This window comes from Triturus cristatus, chromosome 6, assembly GCF_964204655.1.
Source record: "Triturus cristatus chromosome 6, aTriCri1.1, whole genome shotgun sequence".
NCBI classification, from domain to species: domain Eukaryota; kingdom Metazoa; phylum Chordata; class Amphibia; order Caudata; family Salamandridae; genus Triturus; species Triturus cristatus.
Window position 1 is genome coordinate 1799732877 of NC_140589.1, and position 14392 is coordinate 1799747268.

The 14392-nt window shown below is 43.4% G+C and overlaps 1 protein-coding gene across 2 annotated transcripts in view; it reads right to left on the reverse strand.

Moving 5' to 3' along the window:
• Positions 1-14392, reverse strand: part of LOC146822033 (uncharacterized) — a 274413-nt gene that overhangs the window by 58442 nt on the left and 201579 nt on the right. For both annotated transcript variants that reach the window (XM_085613144.1, XM_085613143.1), the window contains exon 4: positions 116-419. In XM_085613144.1, coding sequence (XP_085469270.1) covers positions 116-419 — 304 coding nt within the window. The remainder of the gene's footprint in view (positions 1-115; positions 420-14392) is intronic.

Consider the following 14392-nt stretch of genomic DNA (forward strand, 5'->3'; position numbering starts at 1 on the left):
CAAAGCTTCTATATTCTGCAACACAATATATGTTGGTGCTCTACTCAGAGATAACAGCATCAACATTGATTAATAACCTAATGCAACACACTTTAGCCAACTTTTCGGCACATACTTATGATTAGTGGTGGTGATGAGGTGATCGGCGGGGGGCTATAACGGCTCACAGGCACTGGAGCAGGAAGGCTGGCAAATGGCTTTATATCAGCTTCACGTCCCTGTTTCTTGTCTATATCTGGTTGCTTAGGCGTGTCTTCAGATTTTGGTATTGGGTCTACTGTTGCTGTTTTTGTTTCTTTTGGCCAGTCAGCCTTTTGAGAAACCTTTGGAGATCTGATCATCTTCTTATGAAGTCTCACATGGTTAGACAGAATTTCCACAAATGCCAGGGTCTCAGGATTGTTGTCCTCTTCAAGACTCTGCAATATAATTGTTCATAACATAGAAAATCAAAATCTAACTTTCAACATCCCATACATTAACCTTACATCTTGGCATTATACAAAATACACTTATGGACATTTCAGGCACATACAAGCAAACAGGCCCCCAAAGAAAACATTATTTAACCTTGAGTTGTTCTTTACCTCATACTTTTGTCATGTTCATGTGATTATATCTGAAGTAGAGGTGATTTTTTAAATCTCTCTAGAAAGGACGGTTCATGCATTTGTCGTTCCTTTCTGAATAAACTAATCTAGAACTCCCCCCTCATATGTCAGATCACATTACTTACTATTACAGACCCACATTTTAAAAGGTTGATTTTCAGTATTTGAGGTAACACAAACTTTGCTCCACAGAGTAGTGGCATGCTTTACAGAGGATAAGTGCACTGCAGCAGAAGTATCTTAAATATACGGTTATGTATACAGGACTGTGACATGTGAAAGTGGGCAAACAGGGACACATTTAAACTCAGATTTCAGAAACAAGAATGTGATGGTAAGCCTAATGGTGGCATAAAATAAAAGTTGTACACCATGCATATTCACGCAATTACCCATTTTACATTAATGTAGTTATATTTACCATTTAAGAAACAAGGAGAAAATATAATTAGCCACAATCATAATTTTTGCTTATATGCCATGGTAAAGATTAGAACAGGCAGAACCCCTCTTAGAGGTCCACTGGGCATGCTGGGGTTAAGGGGCCTAACCGTGGGGGTTGAGGCCTTTGGGTCCTTATGTCCCGAGGCCTGGCCACTATGGATTCTGAGCGACTGGAATAAGTACCCTTTGTGCACTTAACTCTCAGTGGAGGCAGTCCAAGGCTCCATTGGGTGACTGGCGTGGGGGGGGGGGGGGAGTGGGGAATACAGATTAGTGAATATGTGCTCAAAATACACGCAGCAGCAATAAAACAATGTCAGCCAAATGCTTACTTTTATGAAGAAAAAAAAGAAGTATTTTATTTCTACCGCTATCCACAAAAAGGTAAAAATAAGACGTTCACAAACTATAACACAATTCACCTTGAGGTAAGTCTGTAGTGTTTTAATGGCAAATGCCTGTCCCACTCCCTCTTCGTGTTAGTGATAGTGGTTATTCCCCATTCACTGTTGGCAACATCCCGGGAACGCCCTCCTCCACTCTGACTCTTGAATTCAAGTAAAAATAATTCTAATGCTGCAGCGCTCTCAGCAGTGATTTCTCCTAGGACCGATAGGGCCAAAACAAGTCTTACCTGTAGGAGGGAAGCATACAGGGTCCTTCAGTGTGCCTCCTCTGCAGGCGCTAGCAGCAGCTCAGGTTCCGATCAGGTGAGTCGGCTGTGCGCGGCTCAGTGGCTGTACTCGGCAGGAGCAAGCTCATTCACCCCAGTCAGCGATCAGAGGTTTCCTGCACTTCTCCAGCAGGGTAAGTGTCTCCAGATGCCAGATTGAGGGAGGCATGTAGGTGATGCCGACACTCCGGTCCTCAATACCATCGTCACTTGCTCAAATGGGGTCAGACCAGTCACAGTTCTCGTTGTTCCCAGTGATCTACGGGTCACCACCACTAGTAGTCTATGGCTCTGGCCCGATCAACACAGCACAAGTATTCCCAGCAGCCCCTCCAGGCATACAGGTTTGCCGCATAGCTGCTACACTTTGGCCCTTACTGCATGGGTCTTTACTACAGCGGCTCCTCGAGGCATACAGGGCAACCACAGCATTACCACACATGGTTTCAGCCCTTACCGCACAGCAGCCTTTTCCATGGCTATTTCACAGCGGCCCTCTCCTGGAATATGAGGGTCGTCGACCTAGTCCTGCATAGGGCAACAACCTGATCAGCGCAGCAGAGACCACTCGACAAGGCTCCCCACTGGAGCTTGCTCCATCCAATGCTCCCTTCTTCCTCACAGGACACACTGGTCTTGGTAAGCAGGCAGGCGATGAGCTCTAGACTCTTGCGCTGGTGATCTAGGTTTTCCTTGAGTGATGTCCCCTTACCCAGCAGGGAGGCTAGAAGGCTTTGGACCCCAGTCAGGGCTACAGGCATAAGTCTTGCACAGCAGCTTCCCCTCCTCACACATCCTGTCTGGATGCTTGGCAGATGACAATTTTTTGGGTCTCAAACTCCCCTTCTTAAAGTCCATTTTCAGACACCAAATGTGATTTAGGGTTTGAGTCTTTGAGTTCCATGTTGGGGTTCTGCTTCTTTTGAAGTGACTAATTCTCTGCTCTCTCTTCAACTTTCTTTAAAGGCCATCTGCCATAGCATGGATGTCTCCGAAGCTGATAGTGCCACAACACATACCCTGGGTATGTCAGCCAAAAAGGTATGAGCATCAAAAGGTTAGCCCAGACCTCCCAGCCATACTCTTTATGAGCCTCTTATCTGCCCTATCCTCTTCATGAAATGTGCCCAGGCCTCTTCTTTGTGACCTCTCACTCAATCAAAGAGTACCCTTTGAAGTACATGGAAGGCCTGGCCCTTCTCTCCCCAGTGTGTTCCCACCCAGCTTACGGCAATGCAGCAATCCACAAATCTGTCTTGGGTATCTCTCTACCTACGCATTTTACCATGAAGGCATCAGCCTCACAAAATGGAACCCAGGACCCTCTATGTATTGTACCGTCCACAGGCAAACATACACCCAGTACATGTATACCGAATACACACACACTGCACAGTACTATATCCTCCATGTACTGTACAAATCTCAGGCATTCACAGATCCAGCATATGCATTTAACTTGCACGGAATGCCCAGCACTGTATCCTTCATGTACGGTTGTGCTTGAATTCGATTTAAACAAGCCTCTGAATGTTACACTTCGACAGAAACAATTACGCAGTAGTTAATAGCACATATATTATTGAGTGACTAATTCTTAAGTATGCTAAGTGACAGAATAAGCCATTTTCTTCAACATGACTTTAAATACAGATTGTTGTGTTTTGGTCTTGTGAGTTACTTAAATTATACTACAACTTACAGGCACACATACATCCAGCATGTGCATTTAACATGCACACTGGACCCTTCATGTATTGCACCACTGTCTGGTACACATACATTGAGCATGTGCACTTATCCTGCAAATACTGCACAGCACTACGTCCTTTATTAACAGTACCACTCCGGCACATGCCCCTCCAGCTCATGCATACACCATGCATGCACTACTCAGTACTACATCATCCATATATAGCACCCTTCCCAGGCACACAAACACCCAGCGCAGATACACCACTTCTGTGCTACGCAACACTTCACACCAATCTGATGTAGACCAAGGGGGACGTAAGGACACAGCACTGTAACCTTTCAAAAGCAAGTGAGCCTGTAGACCTCACTCCAGCAATACAGGTTAAAAAGGACCAGTTCACTGCTACTGATCACTACACGGTATGCGGTCACCACTACACTCATGCTGCTTAACTCCTAGGGTAGGTAGTAACCTTACACCACTATGAGGGCAGCGTTTTGGGCGTCCCTCCCAGTCCAACAAGACCGAAAACCGCAAGGCAGGTCTATGTCATGGCGCACACACATGATCTGTGTTTGCCTATGACAACAAATATTATGCATCAGGGATCCAGACATCAGTGCAGTTGGGCAGTCAATGCAGGGGTGCAAGTCAATTGACATGAAGAGGACTTCTCCGTCCCAAAGTCTCACCAATGCAAAAATATGCATTCCTCCCCCCGCCACACTGTACTGCATTGATAAGATGTGCATGGACCCTTACCGTACTACAGGCTACAGTTAAGTATCTTCTTCTGTTTCCCTGGGACGTCTGGTGCACCTCCTACCCCTTAACAGTTCGGCCCTTTCCCTTGACAGCTCTGCTCTGAGAAGTCTGCAAACTGTTTTTGATCTATTTGGCAGAACAATTTTTCTAAAGCAAGATACGAGTGTGGGCTTGTGGCCTGTCCTTAACATGAACACAGTCCTCCAAATACGGATCTTGAATTTGTTAAGTATATAGTGCACTACCAATGCTTATTTTTTTATTCCAGAATAGTTGACCTCAGATTGCCTAACTGCTCTTGATGCAAATGCAATGGTTTCCTTACCTTTTCCACTTTCTTGAAGAAGTACAGCCCCTAGCCTCTTAAGCAGTCATCTGTTGTAATAATGATTGTTTTCCCTAGAGCAAACACTTTAAAGACTAGTGCAGTGGTTAAGGCATTCTTAACATCTTTAAATTCACTCTCGCAATCCCCATGTCATTCAAAAATCATACTATTTTACGGCAATTTGCGCGTATGATGCATTTACTATAAAATCCTATCATTCCTAAATCGAAGATCTCAGCTCGTCCTCTCGGTTTTGGGTGCCACTAATTTAATTATGGTGTTCACCAGATCTGATTTGGCTTGTACCCCTTCAGAAGTGAATTTTGGCCCAAGAAAGTTAATTTCAGTACATTTTAGTCTACATATGTCTAATCTTTACAGTAAGACGGTATATTAGACATGTCTCTCTTAAAGTCCATCGCCGCCTTTACCAGACTGAACGGCATGAGTTTAAATTTGTATGCCCCCATTGTCGTGATGAAAGCAGTGAGCTCTTAAGAGTCAGGTGTAGGCTGATCTGGATATAGGGGAATGTAGGATCTAATGCTGAGAAGAGTTTTGCTCCAGCTACAGTTGTGACCATTTCTGTTATGTTTTGCAAAGAGACCTTGTCAAAAACTAACTCTGTTGACGGCCCTAAGGTTAACGCACAGGCAAATCTTGCCATCTGCTTTTCTTGCCACTACAATGGGTGCCAATCATTCAGTTGCTTCCACAGGTTGTAGTACAACCAGATTCCACAATTATACTTAGTCTTTGCTCTCTCTATTTCTGTACACTGAAGGGAAGACTACACGCTTTACATGACAATAGAAATGCTTTCTCTTTCAATTTTATCTTATGCACATATTGCTTGAATTGCTGTGAATACGTCAGCATATTCTTTTTGAAAATCAAATTCCACCTTTGCATTCTTGTTAATATTCTGGAGCAATATTTGAGATTTAGCATTAAGATTCAGATAAACTCCTATGTCTTTTTGCGCTGGCCATTATAAAATGTTATCTCCTTTAAATTAAGCAAACTTTGCATAGTGAATATCTTCTTCTATACTCCATCTTTCCCACAAAGTATCCTATCATCTTTATTGGCTAGCTACCACACCCTCCAGGCTGTATATCCAAATTGTGTAACTGCATCTGTTTCTTAAAAAGGCTATTAAATATCTCCTTTGAGATTATTGTTAGTCTACAGCATGAATCAAACATGACCTTAACCTCAAGGTATTCTATCCTTACCACATCTTTGGGGTGGCAAGACCCTCCATCAGCCATCTGCAGTACAATTTCTTCACACCACAGGCACATCTTGTTTCTCAGGTTTCCTGCACCAGAGCTAAATCTGCAGCACTCCAAAACATGTCCTTTCCTCCCACACTCATTACATACAGCTTTCATTGCTGGGCATTCCTTACTGTTCGTCTTGTGGCCAACACTCCCACATCTGTAGCATTCCCCTTGAAGGCACTGACACTCCTTCAGCCCTTTGTCACAGGAGTGCCCTTAACTACATTTTTTTCACGCTCAACCGTTTGTACGGTTTACTTAGTATACATGTCTTGCTTAATTTCTTCCACACATCTCATCATGTGAAGTACTTATTTTGCCACAATCAACACATTCCCCAAGGTAAGATCATCTTTTAGCCAAAGTTCCTCCTGTATCCTTTCAATTTTGCAATTCAACAAAAATTGGTCCCTGAAACATTCTTCATTTGTTGCTTCAAACTTACCTGAGACTGCCAATGTATGCAACTCCTCTACTGTTTCTCCTTCTTTCTGTGGGCGTTTCCCAAAATGATAACACTCCATGATTGTACTTATCCTAGGAAGGAAATGATTATCTAATTTCTTAATATTTTTTTGTACTCATTTAACCCCCTGTATTCATCATAATTCAGATCATGTAGATGCGCTAGGAATTCTTGTCCCTTTGCTCTTAGACAATATTGCAATAGTGCAATCTTCAACTCTAAACCCAAATTGGGCACACACATAATGGAATAATTGTAAAGATTTTTTTCTATTTGTTCCACTTCATTGGTGGTTCCCAAGGAGACATTAAAAATAATCACTCTGCATACTCATTTCTTATTTCACTAAAATATCCCCCACCTTACTTTCTCCAACCTCTCTACCCTCACAAGTAGGAGCTAAGGTCTCACAGTATATGGCAAAGCACAATGTTTTCACACACTGAGTTACTGATCTCTTTTTATCACTGCCAACATCAGCATGTTGTTCCTCAAATGCCTCCAGGAGGTGTTGGCTCTGTTTTGACAGGCGAGGGCTCTAAACCAGGAATCAATGTGGTCCTTGCAGACTTAGGACAAAACGCGTCAACCGCTGGGCAGTAGGTGGCGTACCACCGAAAGCCTTCCCAAGACTCCGAGCAGATGCTCCTCCCTCTGGGCTCCCGCAGAACCCAAGGAAACAAGGATGCTGATTGCATTCAAGAAGCCAACATTTAAGGAAGTTTAGTAGTCCTACTGAAGTGAGACCCTACGCCGGGCTCTTGGGTGCCGAATTCTCCTCATTGTGCTGTGATCGAAACGAGTTAATGGTGGTGTACACCTCACGCTCACAACAGTTCGCAGCTGTTTGTGCATGACCTCAGTCACACTCGCATCACACTCACATCAGTTCATAGCTTGTGTGACTAATTTTCATGTTCAGCGTGCATCCCCCACAAGGGAGGAATGTCAACGGTGGTGAATTCTGGTGCTGGGTGTATGCAGCATCAAACATGTTCCCAAACGTCCACAGCCGCTTAAGTTCGGAGGTACAACTGGAGGGGATTCCTCATGCTGACGTCCGGAGCTGAGAGTGATGTCAGACAGCTAGCTCTCTCCCAAAATGTAAATATGCTCAAAGAAGGTTAAAATCACCACATCCTTCTCGCGCACATATTTCTTCCAAGTCAATAAGTCAAGTGGTGAACAGGGGTTACGCCGGGATGACCATCAACTGCCACCAGCAGCAACCGACTTGCTGCTCACGCTCACAGCCTGTGACTATCCGCAAATGTACTCACTGCATACCAGAGTCCATTTGATACAACAATACTGGACTCAGTCCTGTGACCAAGGATCTCCTTGCACCTAAACTTGTTCTTGGACCTTTCTGCTCCTAATTTTGACCATAATTTGATGCCTTGTCATCTGGTTGATGAGGTGAAACCCCCAAATCGGCCCCAGAATGCTTGTTTCCAGTCCAGGAGGACCTGGCCTGGCAGTTCAGGCAGGACTGTTCCCATGTGGGGCAGGGTTAAGACTGATTTGCATAGGCTGGGTTTAAAATGAAATGGAATGGAGAGCAAAACAACTATAGATCTAGGCCCAGATCTCTGTACTTGGGTGAATGTTTGACATTGCTCAAGATTCTGTCCATCAATTGTTCTTTTTGCGGTAATACATGTAAAGCAAAATCTGCCCATGTATAGCAGCAGGGAATCCAAATATTTGCTGGAAGTAGTGTGGTAAATAATTTAATTACCGGGACTTAATTTGATACAGAAACATAATAAATTAGCTCAGTAAATAAGAGGCAGAATCCGTGGTATTAGAGGTTCGGAATGGGCTTTATTCCAATGGTCGATTATAATCGGTTGCTCCAGGTTCCATCACCACGAAGGTTCAGGAAGTGAAGTACATACATTATTGATAATTATTCACTTTTATACAATAGGCATTACAGTGAAGCCAATGCAAGAGGCGTAACAATTGATAGCAAAGATAACATTTTACATGCGTAGCTAAAGGAGGCGTAATTGGGTGTAACAAGGAAACGTCATTGGTTGTGATGTCACATATGGGTGGACCTATGAAATAATTTCGCAATGTCAGCAGAAATACTTGGCAGAGATGCGCGCACAGCAGCATGACGTGTGATTGACGTGCAACTAGGGGGTGAAGGGGACTTGACATTTAGCTCTACATGTGGCGACAGAAGTCTGGAGGGTCAAGTCAACCTAATCCCAAATCATATCTAACATCCTATGTTTAAAGAACTATGTTTATCCAAAAGAGAGGTCTCTTAGAGTAGAATCTTATTCTATACTGACTATACTGACTGTTAGTGCGTGTACAAGCGTCTAAGTGTCTACACTAGATGCGAGGGCAGGAATCTTCCATAGTAACAGGGCTATGAATTACTTGCATGAAGACAGAGAAGCCGGGCCTTTGCTCGGTAGCTGGCAGAATGTTTACTTAAACTACTAGACAGGAATGCATTGGATAGGGACGGAGGAGATAATCTTGAAGGTGAAATACAGTTCTTGGCAGGCGACGGGCTGATGTCAGGCATCGTGAGCCGCGCAGGGAATGAGACAAAGTTCATGGTCACAGATGCAGACTCAGACTGGAGCTTCAGAGGAAGAAAGAAGGAAAAGCTTGATGACAGAATCAGGGCCTACTTGCCTGGACTGAAAAATAGCATAAGTGAACCATATAAAGGCGGTGGCCTTTTGTACTTAGGAATGGAATATCCGGCTCATTCATGGCGGATCTAAAAGAGGACATGTTAACGGTGGACGCACATGTATTTGCGTCTTCATAACTGGAACTGGAGGGAACATACATGTACTTGTAACATGCACATAGAACCGTTGGGGTCCAAGATAGGGGACATAACTGACCAGGAAAATCCATATTTCCACATTCCCTCCTTGTCCCCTACTTGCCCGTCAAGAGATATCAATCTTCATTAATCCATTGATCTGTTCATATAGCATCATTTGTTCTTCTTTCTTCTTCCGGGATCTTGAACGAAAATCTTGATGTGGAATACACGATGTGGCACACAGACCACAAATCGCTGGTCCACATTGCAGGCATAAGCAGCAACTGAATATTATGAGAAGGCCGATACCTAGGAAGTATAGAACTCTCCATCCCCAGGCTGATAACACGCTCCAAAACCACCCGGACCAAGTCCAAGTGCCTGGATTCTGGTGTATCTGGCTCACAATCTTATGAAGGCGGGTTATAGCTTTATATACAGATGGCGAATTTTCTGGTATGAATACGCAGCAGCTTGATCCGATGACCCTACAAGCTCCGCCCCTATCGGCCAGGATGACGTCAAGGACAAGACGATTTTGAAGCACAACAATCCGCATAGCAGACTGCTCTTCTGTTAAGTTGCCTAAGGCGGAAATAGTTTCGTTCACTACTGCTTCAAGGGTTCTGGTTAATCTACGTATCAGCTTACTATTAGTAACTGTACCTATATAGGGAAAGAGACCTTTATTGAAATCTGTGTATTTTTCCCATGCTGTTTCAGTGTAATCGACTATTGGGAGATCTCTCCTTACTCTATTATATACTAAATGAGTATTTCTGTGATAATCAGGAGGAGCAAGGAAAACAGGTGGCAAAAGAAATCCAATGTAGCAGGTACCATCCCAATCTAGAGGCAAACGTACATAGGCCGTCTGATCACATATGAAATAGGAATGGCGGGAAGCTCTAAATGTAGACTTGCCTTGATCACTAAATTCTACTACAGTGGTGCATCTACTATGGCCCATATGTATGGAACCATTCTTTCTTACACATAATTCACCTTTTACTGGAAATATTGACATAGCGGGCAAAATTGGAGTAGCTTCGGATTCGACATTTAGGATCATAAGATTAAGCGTGAAATTACCTAATCCATATACTTCATTTTCTAGATCAGTTCCTGTTCTTTTGGGAAGTCCCTCCTTGTTGGGGTGGCAGACTTTAAGTAAAACTAAGTTCAGATTTCCCCATACCCAGTTGTCTTGATAAACTGCAGAATTTGAATCTAAGGAATTAATTAAGATAAACCATGCTCCACAGGAGCCGTTGTGTGTGAACGGATATGGAAAGAGAGGTAGAATTCCTTTATAATTCTGATAGGGAGGGAGTCGGCCACATATCCAACAATTTGTAGCATTGCTAACCTGATGGGAATGATGTAACATACTAATAAACGTGTTATTGCGCAGCGCAAATCTATAAGACAACTCAAGCGGAGGTAATTCACTAAAAGAATGTTCAGCAGTAACATTATAAACGTGTCTAAAAATAGGATAATATATATGCAACAATATACTTGTAGTAATTATTAAAAGACTTAAGGACAACAAAATTAATAACGTCACTGTACAATGACTACGCAGTGATTTACAGTACGCCTGTCGTTTCAGCATTTTTCGGGTGCATTCTCTATTCAGGTCCAAGGGATACATGTCAGAGACAATTCAACCGCTTCACCTCGGAGAGGACTTAAACAATCAAATTGCTTGACTGATTGGACCTGAGTTTTAGTTTATAAAGTTCGGAATTACTCTTTTCAACAAAAGGAAGTTTTGAGTCAATGGGTGAAGACACACGAGGTGTGGTATTCACATCCGCTGGTAGTCCATGGAATTTCTTGATATGACTTGAATGAATCCAGCCTTTCCTGCCCTCGATCTTCACGGCTGTCCTTGTGGTGAGCAAGACCAATTTCGGTGACTTCCACCTAGGATCCAGCTGAGTCTTTCGATCAAAGTTCCTCACTAAAACGAGATCCCCCGGAATTACGTCATGGGGTTTCACCTCAGTGTTGTCAGGAAAAGCTGCAGCTACCTGTGAACGACAAGATTGTAGTGCAGACATCAAGGAAGCCAAATAATCTGTCAGCATATTACAGTCAATATCAGTTATTTTACGTGGTATAGGCGTCCCCCACATATTTGGTGGTCTGCCAAAGATCACCTCATACGGGGATAGCCCTGTTCGAGAGTGTGCTACCATTCTCATGTAAAAGAGTGCAACTGGTAATGCTACTACCCAGTCGACACCTTTCTCCCTGCATATTTTGGACAATCTGATTTTCAAAGTTTGATTATGTCGTTCCACGAGACCTGCTGCCTCGGGGTGTCGGACACAATGAAACTTCCACTGATATCCTAGCAGAAGTGAAACGTGTTTCATTAGTTCGGATGAGAACGGCTGGCCGTTATCTGAGTGAACAACACGTGGTAAACCGTATCGTGGGAAGAATTCTCGAACTAGCTGCTTGGCAGTGGTCGGGGCAGTGTAATCTGATACTGGGTACGCTTCGGTCCAACGGGAAAGAGCACAGACAACTACGAGAACATATTTGAATCCTCGACATCGTTCCATCTGGATATAATCCATCTGGAGGACTTCAAAAGGGTGATCAGGAGGCTGAAATCCACCCTGTTCTACGGGAACGCTTTTTCCTGGGTTGAACTGACAACAGATCATACAGGTACGAACTTTTTGTTTGGCTGCTGCTCGTAAATGTTTATTGAACCAAATGTATTGAATGCTATCTAGCATAGCTTTTTCTCCTAGATGTGCTGGACTATGTACAGTGTTAATTATAACCTGGACCATTGAATCAGGAAGGAACCACACAGACTTTTCCTTCATCAACCATCCTTGATCCGTTTGGATCCCTCCTAATTCAATCCATTTCTTTATTTCGTCTGGTGTAGCATGTGTCTGTATATCAATTACGTCAAGAGTAGGATCTTTAACCGTCATACAATGTGTTGGCGTCGGGACTATTGTCTTTGTCATGTCGGATGTTTGAGTTTTAGCAGTCTGTTTAGCTGTTCTGTCAGCTAAATCATTGCCTTGAGAAATGATATCAGTAACTTTCGTATGAGCTTTGCATTTCATAATCGATATTGCAATGGGTAAGTGTATTGCATCTAATAAGGCATGAATGAGGGGTCCGTGCTGAATGTGGGCACCGTGAGAAGTTAAATAACCTCTCTCTCGCCACAGCACGCCGAAGTCATGTACAACTCCGAATGCATAACGTGAATCAGTGTATATGTTGACTTTTTTATTTGTGGCTTGAATACAGGCTTGTGTCAGAGCGACGAGCTCTGCTGCTTGAGCGGACAAGGTATTTATGCAATTTGTTTCAATAATTTCAGTGTCTGTTGTGACTGCGTAAGCGGCTACTAACTCTCCTGTACTTGTTCTCATACATGAGCCATCTACATACAACGTCAGGTCTGGGTCTGACAATGGGACATCTGTCAAGTCTTGTCTGGGTTTCGTCGTGATTGTAATAACATCAATACAGTCATGGGCTAGTGGGTCTGTTCCGATTACAGGTAAAAGTGTGGCAGGATTCAATGTGTTACAACGTCTGATTTCTATATGTGGCTGAAACAATGTTAGTTCATACCCTGTAAGTCGTGCTATAGTCAAGTGTTGTGTTTGCGTTCGATTCACAAGAACCTCTACTGCATGTGGTACTTGAACTGTCAATGGATGTCCTAACACTATAGCATCGCTTTGTCTGATTGCTAAAGCTGTCGCTGCCACTGATTTCAGGCACGCAGGCAGAGCCTGAGCTACGGGATCTAATGTACTAGAAAAATAAGCACACGGTTTGTGTGATCCTGCTTGTTCCTGTGTGAGTACTGACAAGGCAGTACCTTCTCGTTCTGTAACAAAGAGTGTAAAATGTTTTCTGTAACATGGTGTTGCTAAAACCGGTGCTTGACATAAGGCTGTCTTTAAGCTTTCAAAAGCTTGTGTATGTTCCTGAGTCCAAGGGAGAACAGTCGATGTGGCTGCCTCCTGTGTTGTCAACTGAATGAGTGGTTTTGCTAGAAATGCATACTGAGGGATCCACTGTCTACAATATGAAGTGAGGCCTATGAAAGCCCGCACCTCCTTTTGTGTCTTGGGTATTGGCATGTTAGCTATTAACTGAATGCGGTCGGGTGTAAGCTGCCTTCCCTCCTTGGACAGCGAGTGACCAAGGTAAATAACTCGCTGGACACAGAATTGCAGCTTAGAAGGGGACACCTTGTGCCCCTTTTTGGCTTGAAATTGTAAAACTATCAGTGATGCTTTCTCACATTCGGGTTCGCTTCTAGCGGTGATCAGCAGATCATCGAAATATTGAAGCAAGGCAGTGTTAACTGGCATGTGGATACTGTCGAGTTCTCGTTTCAGTGCTTGGCTATAGATGCTGGGGCTTTCTGTAAATCCTTGAGGTGCGCGTGAGAATTTGAAGCTACGTCCATTTAAACTAAATCCGAACAAATATTGGCTTTCCGGATCTATTGGGACGCTGAAAAAGGCATTTTTGAGATCAATTACAGTAAAGAACGTTGCTTCGGAATCAATAGCTGTCAGTAATGAAGAGATGTCTGGAACTACGGGGTATTGTGGTACAATACATTTATTCAATTCGCGCAAATCAATAACCAATCGATATACTGGCGGGGCCTTCGGATCTGTTCGTTTAAGAATCGGAATTATCGGTGAATTACATACATTGGAGTCTGTTTCTACAACCACTCCTTGGGCAATGAGCTCGTCAATGATTTGTAGTAAAGCCACTACAGCATCTGGTGGTAACTTGTATTGTCGCATTCGTGGTAGTACCACTCCTGCCTTTAGTGTGACTCGATATGGCGTAATGTTCATGCAACCAACATCTGTAGGGCCTTGTGCCCATAGATGTGTAGGTAAAGTCTGCAGTCGGGGATCCATGTCTCGAGACACATAGTGACCTTTGAAATCACGTAAAAACAATCTTACTCCTTCCGGAGAACAACATATTATAGCTCCTAGAGCTTTCAGTGTTTTTATACCTAACAAGTTTTCTGGACATGATTTAGTAAGCAATAAATCTGTAGTTCTGGTCAAGGGTCCTATCGTAAGTGGAAGAGGCTGTGATACTTCATTAACAATAGGTTTTCCTGAAAAACCAAGGGAAATATTCTGTGAGCCTGAGAGGGGTGCCCCTGGAACTTCACTACGTTTTATGGTTGTTCGACTTGCCCCTGTATCGAGTAAAAATTTTCTGTCTTGACCTAATAATTCACTATGTACATAAGGTCCTTCTTGGTCTACAGGGACTT